Source organism: Carlito syrichta, unplaced genomic scaffold (assembly GCF_000164805.1).
Source record: "Carlito syrichta isolate Samal-C Ts95f unplaced genomic scaffold, Tarsius_syrichta-2.0.1 Scaffold146042, whole genome shotgun sequence".
Classification (NCBI taxonomy): Eukaryota; Metazoa; Chordata; class Mammalia; order Primates; family Tarsiidae; genus Carlito; species Carlito syrichta.
The window spans coordinates 469,187-490,255 of NW_007090138.1; the positions used below are offsets into that span (position 1 = coordinate 469,187).

At 41.4% G+C, this 21,069-nt stretch overlaps 1 protein-coding gene across 1 annotated transcript in view; it reads right to left on the reverse strand.

Moving 5' to 3' along the window:
* Positions 1-21,069, reverse strand: part of LOC103251815 (connector enhancer of kinase suppressor of ras 3) — a 352,217-nt gene that overhangs the window by 271,995 nt on the left and 59,153 nt on the right. Inside the window, exons 2-4 of the mRNA XM_021708754.1 lie at positions 13,576-13,739; positions 4,518-4,720; positions 3,902-3,989 (exon numbers count right to left, since the gene is read on the reverse strand). Coding sequence (XP_021564429.1) covers positions 3,902-3,989; positions 4,518-4,720; positions 13,576-13,739 — 455 coding nt within the window. The remainder of the gene's footprint in view (positions 1-3,901; positions 3,990-4,517; positions 4,721-13,575; positions 13,740-21,069) is intronic.

The following is a 21,069-nucleotide window of genomic DNA, read 5'->3' on the forward strand; positions in this document are numbered from 1 at the left end:
TCAAATTTGGCCGGACGCAGTGGCTCAAGCCTGTAATCCCAGCACTTTGGGGGACTGAGGTGAGAGGATTGCCTAAGTCCATGAGTTCAAGAACAGCCTGGGCAACTTGGCGAGACCTCATCTCTACAATAAATCAAAAAATTAGCCAGGCATGGTAGTGCGCTCCTGTAGTTCCAGCTACTTGGAAGGCTGAGGCAAAAGGATTGCCTGAGCCCAGTAGGTTGATGCAGGGGTGGCCATGAGTGTGCCACTGCACTCCAGCCTGGGCAACAGAGTGAGACTCCAACACACACACACACACACACATACACACAAGAATTGTTCAAATTTAAAATAAAACAAAAGAAAACAAAACTATCAAATTTGATTCTAGAAAACCAGTACAAGCAAGATTTTTATATTGCCTACTATAGTCTACTATTTATTTCTTAAGTAGGCACGGTGCTTTTAATATGTGACATCTCATTTCATTTTCATGACAATATTTTAAAGTAGATATTATTTCTAAAATGCTTTATATTATTTACCTATATCTAATTTAACATAAATGCATAAATGTGGCCATATACATGATTTTTGTTAATAAAAATTTTTGCTATCTCTCTTTTTTTATGTTTGGCTTCCACATTCCTTCCTTACTGGTCTCCTTGACATAGTAGGCAAAACTTTTCTTCCAAATTGGTATTTACATATTCCTTTATATGCATGTCTATGGATGAATATATATTATATACACACACATGAACACATACATTTTACTTTTTTTGATAACCATTTGTCTTCATATCACATTTTCTTTTTGCCTTTTTTCCTTACTCAACAATAACTTGTAGGAACTCCACCAAATCATCAGGTAAGGTAAATACAAATGCTACCATTGTTCAGATGAGAAAATTGAGGGTTATAAACTTTAAATGATTTGTTCAAGGTCCAAGAGTCAATTAATGTTGGATGTAGGAATTACACCTATGATTGTTTCTCTGTAAAGAATATGCTCTTAATCACTAGACTAAACTCCCTCAATGAGCACCACAAGGAAAACAAAGCTAAAAAAACAGACACAGAAACAAACAAAACCAATATTTCTTGTGTCCCTTGAATTTGGGTTAAATTTCTCCTGATAAAAGACAAATTCTCATCAGGTTATTGGTCAAAAGCATTTTGTCATTCATTTAAAATCTCCATTAATCATGTACTGGTGTTGTTTGACCCCAAGAAGCAGGACAGGCTCAATGAGGATGTCCAGCAGGGAACCTTCTGATGTGACCAAGTCAGGATCTGTGCCTCCCAAGGGGAGAATTTTTTTTTTATCATCAGTTCATCATGATTAACACCTCTATGACTCCAAGGAAAAGTACCATGTGAGATGATGCTATAAGACCATCCCATCCAGACAAGGAGAGAATTGTACTGGTTAAATTACACGTTACCTCAGTGAGGCCACTCTAGGCATATATCCCAAATTATTCAATCCTTCCTGTGTACCTCCCCTCCTGAACCCATCATTGGTTATATAAGTAACTTTATATAATTCTGTGTGTGTATACATACACAAAATTAGATATGTGTTTTAAATAAATATTTTTTTCTTATTTCTCTTTCCTTTTTTTTTTTTTGAGTCAGGGTCTCAGGTGTCGCCCAGACTGGAGTGCAGCCTCTCACCTCAGCCTTGCAGGTAGGTGGGATCACAGGCATGCATCACCATGTCCAGATAATGTTTTTTATTTTATTTTATTTTTGTAGAGATGAGGTCTCGCTATGCTGCCCAGGATGGTCTTGAACTCCCGGGCTCAAGCCGTTCTCTCATCTTGGCTTCCATAAGTACTGGGATTACAGGCATGAGTCACCATGCCTAGCCTTATTTATCTTTCCATTTTCTCTTTGCTCCAGAGACTTCAAGTTCCACAGGGTCAGGGGTTTTTGATCTGTTTATTCACTCTGGTATCTGGTATCCCAGTGGCAGACACAGGGAAAGTGCTAAATAAAAATGTATTGAAAGAACTGTTCAAATACTTAGAAAGTCAACATGAACTTGCTTTGGCAAAGCAGATTCTCCCAGTGAAACAAATACAATGACCCCTGTCTTCTATTTCTTCCCTTTTCCTCCTCTCCCTACACTACCACAGGGCAGTCTGAGTCAGTCACATAGTTGAGGACCCTTTGCAATAAAACACAAATGTACCAATGAGCAAAACGTCCCCATTTGCTAGTAATAATATTCAACCCTTACACTTTTATTTAATTGACTGCAAGTAATTGCTGCTAAAAATCAAAGTAACAGGCAAAATATTACAGGAAGAAGCAAGAAAGGAAGAAAAAGAGGTATTAGGGCAAAGCCTTGTACCACAAATGCCAGGCCTTCACAGCCCTATATAACTAATACATCACAATTGATATCGGACTCTCTTAGTCAAAATTACTTTTTTGCATCATACAAAAGAGCAAGAACATACAGCCACTTCAACTGCTCTGAGTACCCTTCTAGGATCATAGCCTCAAAAGTCCATGTGCCTTCAGTTCAACAGCTGCTCAGGAATAGAGGGCAAATAACACCAGTTCACAATCCACGTTTCAGAAATAAACAGAAAGCACAAGGCTTTTTAGAATTGCATCTCTGTTATGGCATAGTCAGGACTGAGAGGAAGATGCTCTTTATTTTTTGCCAAATCAGCAGTGGAAATAAACATGGAATCACACAATTTTAGAACAAATGAGATGTGAAAAAACAACAAGCTCTTCCTTAAATTTTATTGCTGCAATTCAATTTTTTTTTTTAAACTTTTTTTGAAGGTGGGGGTCTCACTCTATTGCCCAGGTTGGAGTGCAATGGCACAATCACTGTTCACTGCAGCCTCAACCTTCTGGGCTCAGATGATGCTCCTACCTTAGCCTCTCAAGTAGCTGGGACTACAGGTGTGGGATACCACCCCTGGCTTTTTTTTTTTGTAGAAATGAAATCTTGCTAGGTTGCCCAGGCTGGTCAAAGTCCTGGGCTCAAGCAATCCTCCTGCTTCAGCCTCTCAAAATGCTGAGATTACAGGCATGAGCCACTGTGCCTAGCCTCAATTCAAAAACAATTTACAAGTGTCTGCTACACGCTGAGTAATATGACAGGAGGTGGCTCCAAGGCTGATGGTCCAACAAGAAAGTTTTTTAAAAGTTATGACCATAGAAGCTAGATTAGTTACAGACTGAATTACATAAAACTTCCTAGGGCCTATGCCTTGGTACGGCCAATGAGCCATGAGTGAAATTGACATGAGTCACTTCCAAACCAGAACATCTGTCAGTGTGGAAACCTCCTGGGTTCTTTGTCTTTCTGCGCTGGGGACCAACAATGTAAAGTTCTGGTGGTCCTGTCAGCCTATGTACTAAAGTGAGGGAATTGGAGTAGACCCCCCGTTGACCCATTTGGATGTAAAGAACCAAGGAATAAACTGCTGGGGTTGGGTGGGAGGGGGTGGTCTGTTACTGCAACATGACCTGGCCTATCCTGACTGGTATATCCAAAAACCAGAGATGAAAATGAATAGAAAATTAAGAAGCTGACAGAGCAAAGTTGTCAGAGCAAGGATTCTAGTGAAATTGAGTTACTTCAGAATTTCTACTTTAAAAAAAAATAAGTGTTCTAACATCAGAGAAGGTACAGGGTGATCAGCTCAAGTGTTTTTAAACACAAAAAGGGCAATATTTCAGTCAAAGACCTCCAATCACTTTTCTCAGAAACCAACTGTATAATGAATCTAATTTAAAGCCTTTCCCCTTTCCCCACTTCTGATTAAAAAAAAAAAAAAAAAAGCAGGGCTGAGGGGAAAGAATGATACTTCATACCTGCATGGAAATTCTCTGAAGAGAAAAAAGAGAAGAACAATTTTAGAAGGTGATGGTGGTATACACTGACCTTCTGAACTGTAGTGGTCAAGTCCAAGCAAAGTTGAATGATTTTGTTCTTCGTGACTGAGAAATCAGTGATTCCTGTAAATGGAGCCCTAGAAGGTAAGAACAATCCTCGTTAAATAAAAAAAATAAAGAGTGGCAAAGCCACTAAGATCCCACACTGTACGTTGGCAAGCATAGCTACACCATGGGCTCCTTTAATTACTTGCTATTTAGCTATTTTTTTCTCAAGGAACATGTAAACTAGAAATCTGAAAAGAGACAGGGACATGCTAGATTAAAACACACACAAAATGAGCCAAGAGAGTAACCATTCCTTAAAGTCAACCAACAGCCTTCATACCAACAAAATACTCAGCTCCTTATGTTTAATCTCAGGAAGACATAGCCTTTAGCAGGGTGTCACTCTTTTCTAAGCAAAGGTTAATTTGTACCTGCTGCTAACCTTTTCAGTATCTTGCAAAGGAATCCTAAAACCTACTTCTGATCCAGGGACTGCTTCAGGCTCAGGGAAAATGACATGAAAGGGACAACGGTTCCTTTTCCTAAGACAAAGCACAGCTTCTGTGAATCTTGGACCCTACCCTTAGAGGGTAACAAAGGGCACATCCGCCACTCACCGGTCCAGCCACGCTAGCAAGGCCTTAGCAGCGCCGATGAGCTCCACCACGGAAGTCAGGAACTCGTTAGGGGGCTTGTGGGAGTTGTTCCCATCGTAAGCTGGACTTTTCCGCCGGCTACTAATGTAATTCTGTAAATTGTGAGAAGACGCTCGCAGTTTCAGAACCAAGTTCTTCATATTATCAGTTTCAAGGCCATAATTCTGTGGAAAACAAAATCAAAGGGAAAAAATTCAAAACAATCAAGAATATCCAAACTCTCAGAATTAATTCAAAAGCCCACTGAGTAATATAATTCCAACAATCACCTGAAAACCCTGCACGATCCACCACGGCCCACCTCACCCATGCCAGCCACACCAGCGTTCTCTCTGCCCCTTCTACAGCCTACTCCAGTCTCAGGGACTTTGTTCTTGCTAGTTTCTCTTTCCCAAATGTTCTTCCCACAAATCTTGGCATGGACAGATAATTCTTTTTTCTTTTCTTTTTTTTTTGAGTTGGTGTCTCACTCTGTCACCCAGGCTGGAGTGCAGTGTCATGCTCATGGCCACCGCAGCATCCACCTGCTGGGCCCAGGTCATCCTCCTGCCTCAGCCTTTCAAGTAGCTGGAACTACAGGCACATGCCACCACATCCAGCTCATTTTTTGATTTATTGCAGAGACAAGGTTTCCCCATGTTTCCCAGGCTGATCTCAAACCCGTGGGCTCAGGCAATCCTCTCGTCTCCTACCTCCCAAAATGCTGGGATTACAGGCATGAGCCACCACACCCAGCTCAGATCATTCTTATCATTCAGATCCTGGCCTAAATGTCCCCTCCTCTGCAGAGCTTCCCTGACCACTTAATCTAGAGCAGGGTTTCTCACCAGGGTTCCACTGACCTTCGGGGCTGGATAATACTTTGTGTTGGGCCTCGGAGGAGGGTCCCTGTGCATTGCAAAAGGTTTAGCAGCACCTCTGACCTCTACTCATTACATGTCAGTTGCCATTGCGCCCTCTCACCTACAGTAATGACCAAAAATGTCTCCTGACATTGCCATATGTCCCCTAGGGGCAGAATTGCCTCTCAAATCAATCTAGCTCATCGCTCACTTCCGAATCACCAAGTTCACTGCTGTCTTCCCCAATAGGGATGCAAGGTCTGTGGAAGCAGGGCTCTGTGGGTATCATCACTACTATATTTCCAGCATAGCAGACACTAATATAATCACTGAATGGCTGAATTTCCATCAGATGCAATTCATTCATACAGAAACAGAGCAGCACTAACAAAACACCAATTCACTGAAATACAATCTCCCTCTCTGGAGCATCTAACTTGTGTTCTTTTTGAACACGGTTCACTTGCCTGGGTGCTTTAAAAAACTTAATTTCATGGGACAATATTGTCCTAGACTCCCTTTCAGAGAAACAACCAATCCCAAGAAACAACACATGAATCCAGGATGACTTTGGAGGCAGGGGTATGAATTTCTGTATTCAATTGTATGTACATGTCCTAAATTGTTTTGTCAATTTAACAAAAAGTAAAGACCTGGCTGGATGCAATGGCTTATGCCTGTAATCACAGTACTTTCAGAGGTTGAGGTGGGAAGATTACTCGAGTCCAGGAGTTCAAGACCAGCCTAGGGAATAGAGTGAGACCTCATCTCTACAAAAAAGAAAGAAAAAAATTAGCTGCGTATGGTGGCCCACACCTGGAGTCTCAACTACTTGGGAGGCTGAGGCAGAAGGATCACCTGAGCCTAGGAAGTTGAGGCTGTGGTGAGCTGTGACTGTGCCACTACACTCCAGCCTGGGCAACAGAGTGAGACTCTGCCTAAAACAAAATAATAATAATTAAGATTCTTCTGGAAGTATATTATACTGTTTCAACAGCATTCCAAAGCAAGAATCTGGTACCATTTAAATACAAGAACTAAGGCTAACATTATTGAACACTTTATGCCAGGAACTGGGCTTAGTGTTTGACATATTTATACAAGGAAAAGTCCATGAAGGTGAAAATGTTATCATCTCTAAGTCATAGGCTCGGAAACTTGAAGCACAAAACAGTAACTAAATTCTCCAAAGCTTATGTACTAGATGGAGAATCTCAGCACTGTGTAGTCAGTGGTAGTGCTGAGATTCTAATCAAGGTCATCTCCATTCAGGGCATAAGTTTTTGATCACTGTGCTGTTAGATTCCTCCTTTTCCAGACACCCTGCCCAGGAAAGGGCCAATGGATAAGACAGAAGATAAGAATAAGGAACACTGGTCAGTGATCCTGGATCTGGCAGACACTAACAGGCTGCTTAACTCCCCAAAGTTCTATCCTGACCTGCTCTATCCTGCTGAAGGATTAGGCTGGTCTTTCAGCTGGTTTCAGTCATCTGGGTCAAAAAGGAGCAAGTCATGTTTCAAAATCAAGATACAACAAAGTGTAAATATACTCGGAAGTTTGTGAGAACTTTTTTTTTTGGGCAAAATGAACAAAGGTTAAGTTAAAAACAACAAAAGGCTTTGCCTTTAATGAAAACAATTCTAGTTTTAAAAAGACTTTATTGAAGTTTAAATTTATGTCACTTCCTAGTAAAACAAATTTTTTAAAATTTAGATAGCAATTTTAAAAGGAGTTAGATAAGTACAAATTACCTGAAAACAATCTTTTACAAGCCTTAAAAAAAATAGCTGTTCTGTACTGACAGTAATGTTCTATCACAATATTTTTTGTTTTGTTTTGTTTTGTTTGTTTTCGAGTTGGAGTCTCACTCTGTCACCCAGGCTGGAGTGCAGTGGCATGCTCACGGCTACCGCAGCCTCGACCTGCTGGGCTTAGGCAATCCTTCTGCCTCAGCCTTCCAAGTAGTTGGACACACACCACCATACCCGGCTAGTTTTTGTGATTTATTGTAGAAACCAGGTCTCACCAAGTTGCCCATGTTGGTCTCGAACTCTCGGGCTCAGACAATCCTCTTGCCTCAGTCTCCCAAAGTGCTGGGATTATAGGCTGAGCCACTGTGCCCAACCTATCTAAATCTTATAGTCATTCTTTTTTATGTGATTTTCTAGAGACTGAAATATAATTTTGTCCTTTAATGTAGAAGACAAAAATAAAAAGATAAATTTTCATCATGGCTTTTTAAATTCAAAGAATCAAAGACTCACAAATGAATGGGTCAAGAGTCTACTTGTTTTGAAGGACTTGTGATGGTGATTAAAGGGAGATATCCCCTCATTCACTCAATTACCCGGCCTGCCAACTTACATAATGAGTTTTTAACTAAAAGCAGAAAAGCTAGCTTTCAATAATCAGTGTCAACATAAATTACTTAAAACTTTTATTACTTTACACAACATTTACTGTTTGAACGCAAAGAACATGAAATGCATTTTACTGTTGCAGGAAACTTTAAACCTCAATCTTCTACACACCTACCACTGATAATATTAACGGGGGAGGTGACTTCTTATAACTGATTCTCTTCATTTTCCACTCAATTTGCTTTGATTCTTTTTTTTTTCCCCAAAACAAATAATAGAACTAGAGAGATGGATAGATATGGATAAAATAGAATATGAGGGGATCCAAAAAAACAGAATTATTTTTTGGAGGGCGGGCCCCTTGTGGTACAGGCTTCCCCTGCTAGGTAAATGTTCTAGAAACCCATTAGCATCAGTGTACCAGCTAGCGTTGGTGTGAAAGGCTGCAATAGGCTTCAGTGAATTTTTTTTGGAGATTCTTTTAAAGCATCTGTCCATTTCAAGATGGGTGATTTACAAGTGCACCTGCACACACTGTGCTGAGTGTCCAGCAGTTTTTGGCCAAAGAGCATGAGCCCCCATGCCCCACCCTCCTTATTCAACCAATCTCTCCCCGAGTGACTATGTTTTGCTTCCAGAATGAAAAAATCCTCAAAGGGAAATGTTTTGCCAATGTAGAAGAGGTGAAACAAAAAGTGGCAAAAGCACTAAAAAGCATCAAACTAATGAGTTCAAAAACTGTTTTGAGAAGTGGAAAAGCATCGCGATATGTGTACTGCATCAAATGAAGAGTACTTTGAAGGTGACTGAAGTTTAAACATGTAAGAATAAACACACAATTTTTTATAAATAAATTCTGGGGTTGCCCCTCGTATAATTTTCATAAGAAAGAGGAAAGAAGGAAAGGAAAGTTCCTTTCCCTTCAGCCCCATTCCACAACAAAAAAGGAACAAGAAACTGATTATATTAGCTCAACAGAACTTCTATTGTAGAAATACATTCAGGAAAGGATTATTGACTTAAGTGCCCCCAAAAGAAAGACAGAAAATGAATAATTTCTCAGACCAGATTTACTGCTTTCATTAGTCTTTTCCCTAAAATCTATCTTCTTCAGAAATGACTTTAAGATAAAGCATCAAAAAGATACAAATTTAGTAACAAAGTGAGTCTCTGACTATACACATGCCAAACCCTTCCACTGAGACCTTATTTCCATAAAGATTTACCATCGGGGAGGCCTTCCTCCTCAGGCTAGGCCTTACTCCAACTCCTGGGCCATGAACCAGGTCACACAGGAGGAGGTGAGTCGCTGAGTGAGCAAAGCTTCATCTGTATTTATAGCCATTCCCCCATTGCTGGCATCCACCTGAACTCTGCTTCCTGTCAGATCAAGCTGCAGAATTCAATTTTCATAGGAGCACAAACTCTGTTGTGAACTGCACATGTGAGGGATCTAGGTTCCACACTCCTTATGAGAATCTAATGCCTGACGATCTGAGGTGGAGCTGAGGCAGTGATGCTAGCACTGGGGACCGGTTGCAAATACAGATTAATATTAGCAGTGAGGTTTGACTGCACAACCCGCCCCCAGTCTGTGGAAAAACTGTCATCCATGAAACCAGTCTCTGATGCCAGGAAGTCTAGGGACCGCTGGGCTAGAGAAACCATACACTAGGTAGGAGGAAAGGAAAGAGGCCAGATTCTCACTCTTCTGGTGCCTCGAAATTATACATATTTAGCTAAGGGCAAACCCTACACAACTTCTCCTCCATCTTCACCATTCCTACTAGCTCTGCTTATGATATAAAGTACGTGATTAAAGGGTACCAGAGACACACACTCAAAGTCATCTTACTGACTTGGGTCAAATAAGTGATAACCTAAAAAATATACTTCACAGTTTTCCCTAAGGCATTTAATAAGCCCATAAGCAAGAGGAAGTTAAACAAAAATTGCTGGCAAAGATTCCTCTTCCTGAATGATTTCTTCTCATTAAAAAAAAAAAAGATAAGCCGGGCTCGGTGGCTCAGCCTGTAATCCTGCGCTTTGGGAGGCTGAGGTGAGTGGATTGCCTGAGCCCCTGGGTTCGAGACCCACCTGGGCAACTTGGCAAGACCTCATCTCTACAATAAATCAAAAAATTAGCCAGGCGTGGTAGCGTGCACCTGTAATTCCAGCTACTTGGAAGGCTGAGGCGGAAGGATCGCCAGAGTCCAGCAGGTTGAGGCTGCAGTGGCCGGGAGCAGCCCCGCACTCCAGTCTGGGTGACAGAATGAGACTCCAACTCAAAAAAAAAAAAAAAGATACTTTTTTAAACAATTAACCATGGGTAAATGATGAACAATGAGTAATCCCAGGGGTATACCAGCGTGCATGTGTGTTCTGGGCAGGTAGATTCATTACAGACATTTCACTTAGCCACAAATTCAGGTAGCATCGCTTAGCACATGTATCAATTCCAACTCAGTTTACTTCTCAGAGGACTTCAACCCTGAAATCAGCTGTCCCTGCCTTTGTCCTCAGTAAATGAGGACTTGGCAAAGAGCACAGGTTACAGTCATACTCTGGTGCTCTCAACCAGCACTGTCCAACAGAACTTTCTGCAATGATACAAATGCTCTTTGTCGGTGCTGTCCAATATGGTAGCCACTCGCCACCTGCAGCCACAGAGCACTTGAAATGAAGATTATTTCATTTTCGTTAATTTTCATTTAAATAGTCACACTGGCTAGCAGCTACCCTACGGGCAAGAGCAGTTTTAGAGTCTGTCTCAGGTACCCAGACAGAGGAAGAAAGATTGGGTGCAGATTCTAATTCAATCCTGGGACATGGTCCTGTTCCCACTTCATAATACAAGTCACTCTCCTAAGCCACTCCTGCCAGCCAAAGTCAATGTTCACAAAAGATGGTTTCTCTCATCACTAACTGCACCCAGTTAGGGGTGAGCCATTATTCACTAGTGTTGGGATCATAATCAACAGCTGTCCCCTACTTGAGGCCCCTTTCCATTCTATCTTGCCCTTTTTTTTGCTCCAAAACTCTCTAGTGGTTCTGTTTTTTTCCTCCCCCCTTCCTTATTTCTAATTCTATTCATTTCCTGTCTATCACAAAATCAACATCCGCTCAACTAAGTTTACATAAAAATCTCTTTTATAACACTAGGACCAACCACAATTACACATTAACTACCCAGGGAATGGACTGTTCAAAGCAAGAAGCCATCACCAATTCATATATCCAAAGATCTAGAAGTCAAAAATGGATTAAATAGATAATATAATCAGTACATGAATTGCAGCAAGAATATTTTTTAAATGTATATTGAGGCTAAAGATACTCTAACAAAACTCCACCAAAACTCTCCCCAGTCCAGAAAAGCCACATTCACTTGTGTTTCCCAAGTGGCTCCCCGTCCAATGCAGTCACTGGTACAAAGCAAGTCCAGAATGAGTCTGAGGTCAAAGCTTGGTCTGCAGAGGAAATTAGAAGGAAATTGTAGGAGATAAAACACAGCTTTAGGTTCTGGCATCTGTCCAGCTTTGTTCATTTTAGGCTAATGTTTTAAGACGTAGGGAAGACAAAAGAGCCAAGAGACTGCCCAGAGGCAGCCACATGTTTCTCACCCCATTCCATGTACACAATGCACCTCTAGCAACCCTTCCTCCTTGCCTCTCATACTGTGGGTTTCAAGTCATTTACCTGTCCTCAAAGTATCACTGCAAAATGAAAGAGACAATGCATATGTGCAAAACACCTAGCGGAAAAGACCAAAAAAGCCACGTTCCCCAAAAGTATAATAAAAGTAAACTCAAAGATGTGTGACTGTACGAAGAACCATGCGAGTTTAATAAAATAACAAGATGCTTAGACATCTTCTCGGCAGTGCAAAAACACTTAGACAACACCACATGGCCACATCGAAGGTGACTGTTACTGTACAGATGGGAAAAACAGACACCGGCGTTTCCCTGGAGGTCACCAAGGGAGTAGCATGTAGCAGAGCCAGGATCAGAATGCAAATTCCTGCTTCCCAGACCGGGGCTCAGACCACTTGGCCACAGCGTCTCCCTTGCGGCAGCTCATTTATCAACCACAGATAATTTCCCCATTACTTTCCTAAACAAGAACAGCGCTTCTCAGGGCAGAAGACACCGCTCTGTCCATTTTAAGAAGAAGAACATGCACAATGTGACGAGTGTTATATAATCAACAGAACGCAGGCCAGCAATGGCCAAATAATCGGGGGCACATTCTTTCCCACCATTCTCAGTGACGTAATTGTATATACCCCTGGCATGGGTTCAGAGAGTTACTAAGTCAGCTTGAATGCTGCCGAGATTGTCCAAATCCTGACAGTTCAGTAAATTGCATCTTTTGCATGGTACCATGACAGGCAGACACCAGCCCACCCACACCAGCCAGTTTATAAACAAAATGACCTTACAAATGTCTCTAGTCCACACCTAAAAAAGCTGTCTGTGTAGTCACAGGTGTAATGCACAGGGCTTAGCAGGTTTGAACTCACATTATAGCCAAAGCTCACCCATCTGCAAAATGTAATGAAGTTCACTTTTCCCCCCATCTAGTTACCATTTGTTTTTTCTTTCTTTCTTTTTTAAAAATATAGACAAGGTCTTACTCTGTCACTCAAGCTGGAGTGTGGTGGCATGATCATAGCTCACCGCAGCCTCCAACTCCTGGGCTCAAGCAATCCTCCTGCCTCCGCCTCCCAAGTAGCTGGGACTACAGATACACAGTGTCCCACCTGGTTAATTTTTTATTTTATTTTTTGTAAAGACAGGGCTCACTACGTTGCCCAGGCTGGTCTTGAATTCCTGGTTTCAAGCAATCTTCCCATCCCGGCTTCCCAAAGTGCAGGGATACAGGTAAGAGCCACCATGTCCGGCCAATCTATTATTTCATAGGTTGATTATATCAAGCACAAACATCAGTTATCTAAATGTCACAAATATCTTCAAATTTCAAATGCTTTTTTATAGTAACAAAAACAGACATAAAAACCAGAACCCATTTCTCATTTCAATTTAGAGGATGACATTTTCATTCAGGGCTATCTCCATCTTTCTTTATTTACAAAAGATAAGAAAATATGACTAATACAGACATTTTCTGTAAAAGACAAACTTTTTCTATAAAGGATAAGTTAATAAATACTCACTTATAACTACTCAATTCTGTTGCTATAGCATAAAAGCAGCCACAGACAACACTAAAGTGAACTGCATGGCAGCATTCCAATAAAACTTTATTTACAAAAATAGACAATGGGCCAGATTTGATTGACAGGTCATAGTTTGCCAACACTTAATCTAGAAAATAATTTACTTTTTTCCCTTTTTTATGTTATCTTCAACTCATGTTTCACTTAGATGAATCATTAAAAAAATAATCGTATGCTAAAGCAAAAACAATGAGGACTTAAGAGAATAAGGGTTATTTTTTGTTTGGTTGGGTTTTTTTGAGTTGGAGTCTCACTGAGTCACCCAGGCTGGAGTACAGTGGCACGAACATGGCTCATCGCAGCCTCGACCTCTGGGTTTCAACCTCAGCCTCCCAAGTAGCTGGGACTATAGGCACACACCACCATGCCCAGCTAATTTTTTTTATTATTGTTTTTTGTATAGATGAGGTATTGCTATGTTGCCCAGACTGGTCTCAAACTCCTGGCTTTGAATGATCCTCCCACCTTGGCATCCCTAAGTGCTGGGATTACAGGCATGAGCCACCACACCCCGTGAGAATACAGTTCTTAAGAATTCCATCACAGTACAGACCACCTTTTCCTGAACTAACCAGTGCACAGAGAAGGTCAACAGCCTCCAACACAAGCTCCTGGTGTCCAATCCGCGTGACCCCCAGCTCCTCCAGATCCTGATGGGAAATCTGCAGCAGCTGCTCGCCGTTGATCTTCTCCCGCTCAAACTTGTGGACATACTGCTGCAGGCAGTCATCTAACCCTATCCAAAATAAACAAAAGTCTGTTAGTGTCATTTTGTTCCTTCACCCCTCAAAATGCTCACATTTAATCAACCTCAGCAATCGTCAATCATGCTGCCATGATTTGCGTATCTGCATGATGCACAGCCCACCTGATGGGCACCTTCTACATGATATCTTGTCACCTCAAACAGGTTTTAAATGGGCAGCTCAAAATTCTCAAATGGATCCATCACAGTTTTATGACAGCTACCCTCCCATTCCCTGGAAACTAAAGGAATAAACACTAAACTCCCTTGATTTGAAACACTGGTTATCTATACCAGACATGTTGTCTGGTTGCTAAGCAACCCTTCCTTTGGGACATCATCCCTCCCATACCTTGTAATCCCAGGAGGCTTGTCAATCAAGATGCTTTGCCACAACGGTTGGCACATGGCCAGGCTGCCCACAGTACTCTACACACCCTCCAGCCATGGGTTCAGGGATGGCCATGTGACTCCAAGCAGAGCCAATCAACGTTTTCCATGATATTGGATATGCAGACCCAAGGGCGAAGGCTCTTTCTTCCTTTCCAATTGGAAGTCATAAGATAAACCTTGGCAATGCCGGCAGCCATTTCTCTGATCCATTTTCTGAGAATAAATCCATTTGAAAGAAAGAGAGACAGAAAATGGCCCAATAATATCCTCTATGCGCCTGGATCTAACCCTGCTTAATAAATTCTCCTCTTAACAGAAGCTTGTTTGTGTTGAGCTTCTGTCTCTTACTGAAAAAGTTCTGATGAATACAGATGTTAAAAGGAGAAGGTACCAGCAGCAGTGCCAGAGAAAGGCAATGTTAAATGGGTTCACTTACGGGAATTTTTCCATATCAAATACTACAGCCAAAAGTGCCATATTTTAATGCAGTATATAATGACTAAAATGAGTAAACCAAATAGAACTTGGGAATCTTCATTCCTGCCCAGAGAACTCTCAGGTCAACTTGGTTTAATGGTTTTACTAGAATAAAATTTTATCCGGAATCAATGGATCTATTCAAGTCTAATAATAAGTCACTCTAGTGTTTTAAAATATTAGAGTTATATGAATTCAATCCCAACACAAGGAATGAACACTCAACTAAACTAAAAGAAGTATGAGGAGGGCATGCGGCCCACTTTCCCCCACAACACACATACATACACACACACACACACACACACACACACACACACACATTATTTCATTTACCCTTCACAAGAGCTGTGCCATGTGGGTATTTCTCTGAGCTAGAAAAAGTAGACACAAGGCCCAGCAAGTGCTTTTGGCAAGACTACAATCCTTACATCTGATGTGTGAGGTTAAACTGCATCTCTACCCCACAAACTTTCCCCCTTTGCTTCCTGATAAGATACAGTAAGATGGACAGTCCTCTGACAACTATTTGGGGCTATCAAATATAGAAAGAGGAAGTAAGAAAAAATTAATGTCGTCATCTGGAACCAGCTCGTCCTACCTAAAGTGACATCTGTCTAGCAGAGGAGCTCTAACACTCAGCAAGCGAAGGTGGGGACATTGGTATCAACCCGGCTCCACGCTGACTGCCTTGAGCCACAAAAGCAGCCTTTGTGGCATATAAGTCAGGCAGGCAGTGGAGGCCAGGTAAGTCAGCAGGTATGGAGACTGATACCCCATCTGGACTGCAAGAGCTACCTCAGCACCAGGGTACCTGGAATGGTCGCCTGCAGTGGGGGCAGTGTTTACCTGCAGCAGGCAACAGTGACAAGGGGCAAGACTGGAAGACAGTGTCATAACCACTCTGTTCCCATTTTTTAGATAAAGAAGTAAAAGCTCACAGAGGATATATAACCTGTCCACTGCCATATAACAGGTAAAACATAGAATATTTTACCCATCCATACTCATACATAGCTGGTTAGGTGCCAAGAGAATAATATACATATTTTTTTGAGTTGGGATCTCACTCTATTGCCCAGGTTGGAAAGTGTGGCATGATCATTGCTCACCACAGCCCCAACCTCCTGGGCTCAGGAGAGCCTTCCACCTCAGTCTCCCAAGTAGCAAGGACTATAGGCGGATGCCACCATGACTGGCTAATTTTTTGTAGAGATGAGGTCTCACTATGTTGCCTTGAATTCCTGGGGTCAAGTGAGCCTCCCACCTCATCTTCCCAAAGTTCTGGGATTACAGGCCTGAGCCATCACGCCTGACCAGACAAGGATTTTCATAGTCCTTTTCTTTAGCTTGATGCAGAAGAAAAGAGCTTGAATTCTAATCAAGGTCTGTTGGGCACAAGCCTTGCTCTTTTGTGTTCCACCTGTCAAGCATGGGATTATAACACAGGATCATGAAAACTCCTCTCTCGGCATCTTCCTAAATCAACAGTAAGATCTAATCACAAAACAGTTATTAAACTATAATCATAGAATCTTAGAGGCACCTAAAAGGTACTTCAGATCTCACTGAGTACAAAAAATTGGGAAAGTATGGACAAAGATTAATTCCCCTGAAATTTGCTCTAAACTATTTAGCCAGTTCTAAGCCAGATCACAACCAGACCCTACATCCTTCTCTCTTTCAAGATGCTGTCTTCCCTAGCCTACTTTGAAAGCTTTAAAAAAATTGGTGTTTTAATTTGTCATAAAAGTTTAGGACAACCACGTAATATAGTTAAACCCTGTGACGGTGGAACTGTGTCCTCCCAAAACTTCTGCTGAAGTTCTCACCCCTAGTACCTCAGAATGCATTCTGAAAGAGAATTTTTAAAGAGGTCATTCAGTTAAAATGACATCATTTGGTGGGCTCAATCCATATGACTAGAGTCCTTATAAGAAGGGGAGATTAAGACACAGCCACACAAAGGGAAGGCCGTGTGAAGACACAGGGGCAAGATGGCCACCTACAAGCCAAGAAGAGAGGCCTCAGAAGAAACTTCTCCTGTTCACACCTTGATCTCACACTTCTTGTCTCGAAACTGTGATAAGAGAAATTTCTGTTGTTTGAGTCACCCAGTCTATGGAACCTTGTTAAGGCAGCCCTAGCAAACCAGTGCAAACATAATAACGTCTGTTTCCTATTCATCCACATGCAATGAAATATTTCTTAAAATACAAAAGGCCCAGTGACCAACGGAATTGAAACTGCTGTTTACTGTGCTAGTAAGCAAGCTTGTTGCTTCAAATACAAGCATTAAAGGGAGTCACATTAGTTTGCATGTGCAGAATAAATCAGTTCATTGAAATTCAAAATGAAGAAGTGCAATGGCCATTCATTAAACCTTATTCCTGAATGATAAGGAGCAATAACAATGAGGCCAGATCAATTCTCTTTTCATTAACTGAAAAAGCCACCGAAGAAACAGGATTTCAAAGGTAGCTTTGAAACATGAAGGAAGTATTTGGAGCACAGAAAAGAAGGTTGAGCTGGAAGGTCCTAGGTTCTAGAGGGTTCTAGACACACTGTACATGAGCAGAGATTGAGAACCAAAGAATACAGAACATTTGCCCCAAGAAACAGACCTGAGGATTCTGAGGGCAGCACTGTAACCTCAAATAATCAAACATTCCCTGAGATGCAGAAGAGTCATCAAGTAGAAATATCATGTTGCTACTGATGTAAGAACAGACTCTATTGTGGCTTCAAGACTTTTCCCTCAAGGCGCACATACATTGAATATGCTAGGTTTTAAATAGTATGCCCTCAGAGTTTTATTATCCCAATACATGATGACCAATTGTTCAGTTGTCCTATTGTTTAGAATACAATTACACATTTATAAACAGCTAAATTAAACTATTACATAGTCCCACAAAGAAGGGGGAAATCTCAATTTCTAGTAAACTGATCTAATTGTTTTAGAATTTGTAATAAACCATACTCTTCTACTTATTTGTCAAATGTATCTATTTGCCAGTTTCATGTTTCAAGGAATTTATCGAAAGTCTGGCAGGACCATGAGAAACATAAAATTAAGTAAAATTAGATTAAACACATTCCATTTACACACATTATACACATAATTAAATGTGAAGGAAAGGAAAAGAAACTCCCACGAAACAAGAGCTATCATACAAGAGGACCCAGACTTCCTCTCTCATCACTAAACCTGGCTACAGGTCATCCTAAACTTTCAAAGAAATCAAATGCAAGAAGAAAACAATAAAACAGTGGTTAAACTGGGTGCAGTGGTTCATGCATGTGATCCCAGCACTTTGGGAGGCTAAGGTGGGCAGACTGGTTGAGCCCAGGAGCTTGAAATTAGCCAGAACGACACAGCAAGACCTCGTCTCTACTAAAAAATCAAAAAATTAGCCTGGTGTGGAGGTGCGTGTCTGTAGTCCCAGCTACTCAGGAGGCTGAGGTGGCAGGATCGCCTGAGACCAGGTGGTCAAGGCTACCCTGAGCCGTGATCATGCCATGCACTGTACTCCAGCCTGGGCAACAGAGTGAGACCCTGGCTCAAAAAATAACAACAACAAACAAACAAACAAACAAAAATAGTGGTCAGGAGCCTGTGATCCAATACCTGTCCCTCTTCTTCCTGACTGGGTTACCTGGGACAAGTTATTCAGTTATTTCATTTGTGAAATGAGGCTATTAATACCACCCACTGCGTAGAACTGTCAAGAAAATGAAATGATAATGTTTACAAACAGCTTAGAACATTGAGGAGCACACAGTAAATAACATAAATTTTGTTAAATATAAAATTTGATTTATTCAGATCCTCAATCTTCTCAAGTGTTCAGAATAAAAGTTGCTAAAGAGACATAAAAATTCCCAAATGCTTGGGTGGGTCCCTCTGGAACAGAGATAATAGAAGATAAAATCGCAGCAACCCATCCTATGACCTTTCCCAGAAAGTGTTTCCACATTTGGGAGCCTGCAATAATCACTGGTTTCACTTTTTTAAAACGTCATGATTAAAGCCGAGTGTGGTCGCCCACACCTGTAACCTCAGAATTTTGGTAGGCTGAGACGGGCAGACTGCTTGAGTCTGGGAGTTTGAGCCTGGGTAACATAGAAAAACCTCATCTCATCAAAAATATCAAAAAATTAGCCAGGTGTGGTGGTGCATGCCTGTAGTCCCAGCTACTTGGGAGGCTGAGGCTGAAGGATCATCTGAGCCCAGGAGGTCAAGGCTGTGGTGAGCCATGATCGTGCCACTGAACTGTAGTCTGGCTGACAGAGCAAGGCTCTGACTCAAAAAAATTCATGGTTTATTTCAGAATATAAGCACCATGAAAGCAGTGATTTTGTTTTGTTCATTGTTTCCTCCACTGGCATGTAGAACACTGCTGTTCAATAAATGTTTGTAAAATAAACACATGAATGCATGAATAAGAACAAAGAGTGTCACATAAATAGAAAATCACCTGCATGCATGAAAGTCACCTGCTTTTATTCTCCCATTCAAGTAAGCAGCTAAAGATAAGTAAAGATAAAGAAACTATTGACTGTGATATCAGTTACAGGCATGTGTTGCACGTTTCAATGTTTCAAGATTAAAGAAGGTCATTTCTACACAAAGAGAAATGTCATAAACAAAACCCCAAGCTTTTTAGCATCAGGCTTTGACAAGAAACTTGCATTGAACTAATCATTAATTTTTATTAATTAATTCATCTCTCCCAAGTGTGGAAAGGAATTTGTACAAGTAGGAAGCCAGAGTAAGTGCCCCAGCATAAAAAAGCTATGGCTATTCTCTTCTTATTGTCTGTATAAGATGAAAACCAGGTCATTAACTAGGTCCCAAAAAATAAACAGTCATCAAGACCCAAGTAGAAAGTGTCCCACAGACCACATACTCTGTGGCTGCACATATAACCTGTCAAGTTCAAGTAAGTAGAAGCTACGATTCTACAAATACAGGCGGCCCAGAATGGTTCTTCTGGCATTTCACATAGAATACTTTGACCAATAAAGCATGTTTTAACCAGTGTTGGGATTTTTGTTTTCTGAGGTTTTCGTTTGTTTGTTTTTCAGTCAGAAGTCTCACTCTGTCACCTAGGCTGGAGTGCAGCAGCACAGTCATGGCTCACCTCAAACTCCTGGGCTCAAGCCACCCAACCTTCTCAACCTCCAAAGTAGCAGGGACTAAAGGTGCATGCCACCATGCTCAGCTAATTTTTTTATAGAGATGAGGTCCCACTATGTTTCCCAGACTGGTCTCGAACTTCTAGACTCAAGTAATCCTCCTGCCTCAGCTTCCCAAAGTGCTGGGATTACAGACGCAAGCCCCCACACCTGGTCTGGGTTTTTTTTTTCTTTTAAGAAATATTTTGATTCAGAAATCAGTTTAGCTAAAGGGTACAGACTTCCATCTCACTCAGGACTTTTAAGGATACCAAGTCACAGATGATGCCAAAAATTTATTCCAAAAGACTTGAGTAGACTATGTTCTTTGACAAGGAGAATCATCCCAGACTCACACAAATTCAATTTAATTCAACAAACTTTATGAAACAACTATTCCACGCAGGCATTCCCCTTGGGATGGACTTCTACCACGAAGGAGATAAGGGCTTAGAAGTATGTCAGTTTTTTATTTTCTGAACCAGAGGACAGGAAACAAGACCGGGGTGTAAATTTACAGCTAGTTACAATATTATGTGAATCACCAACACTTTGAAAAACTTGCAACGGTAAAGACCTGACATCAAAGCTCTTCAGCCTTCCCAACTTGCTGACACCCGTGTCCAGTATATTATAGCTTCCCCAAACATGACACCTTTGTAATAAAAAGTCATTTTTCACACTGCAGCTCAATATGTTTTGGCGTCCATAGGAACATATTATGGTTAACGGAGCAAAGCTGATGTCAGAACATGCCAAAATTCAGAAAGGGTGGTGCACTGGTAGGAACTCTGAGCGCCCTTTCATGAGTCACCCAACTGATCACTGTGGAATGTCTTTCACCACTCACGTTCTGTTGACGTCTATAGGCCTTAATTATAAAGCTAGCTGATAAAATTAATTTCAATGTGGTCAGTTCGAGTTTCAATAATAGTACCATGTTTGAAACACAGGGATGTGCTGACTTTTAGAATTGATGAATTCCTTATGCCTGGTTAGGACAGGCTCTCGGATGGGCGACCTTTCCCAGTAAGTCAAAATTCTACACAGGATCTCCCAAGGGCCACCTGTCGGCGGCAGGCTACAGAAAAAAGGCCAGCCGGGCTCGGTGGCTCAGCCCGTAATCCCGTGCCTTTGGGAGGCTGAGGTGAGTGGATTGCCTGAGCCCGCAGGTTCGAGACCCGCCTGGGCAGCAAGACCTCATCTCTACAATAAATCAAAAAATTAGCCGGGCGTGGTAGCGCATGCCTGTAATTCCGGCTACTCGGAA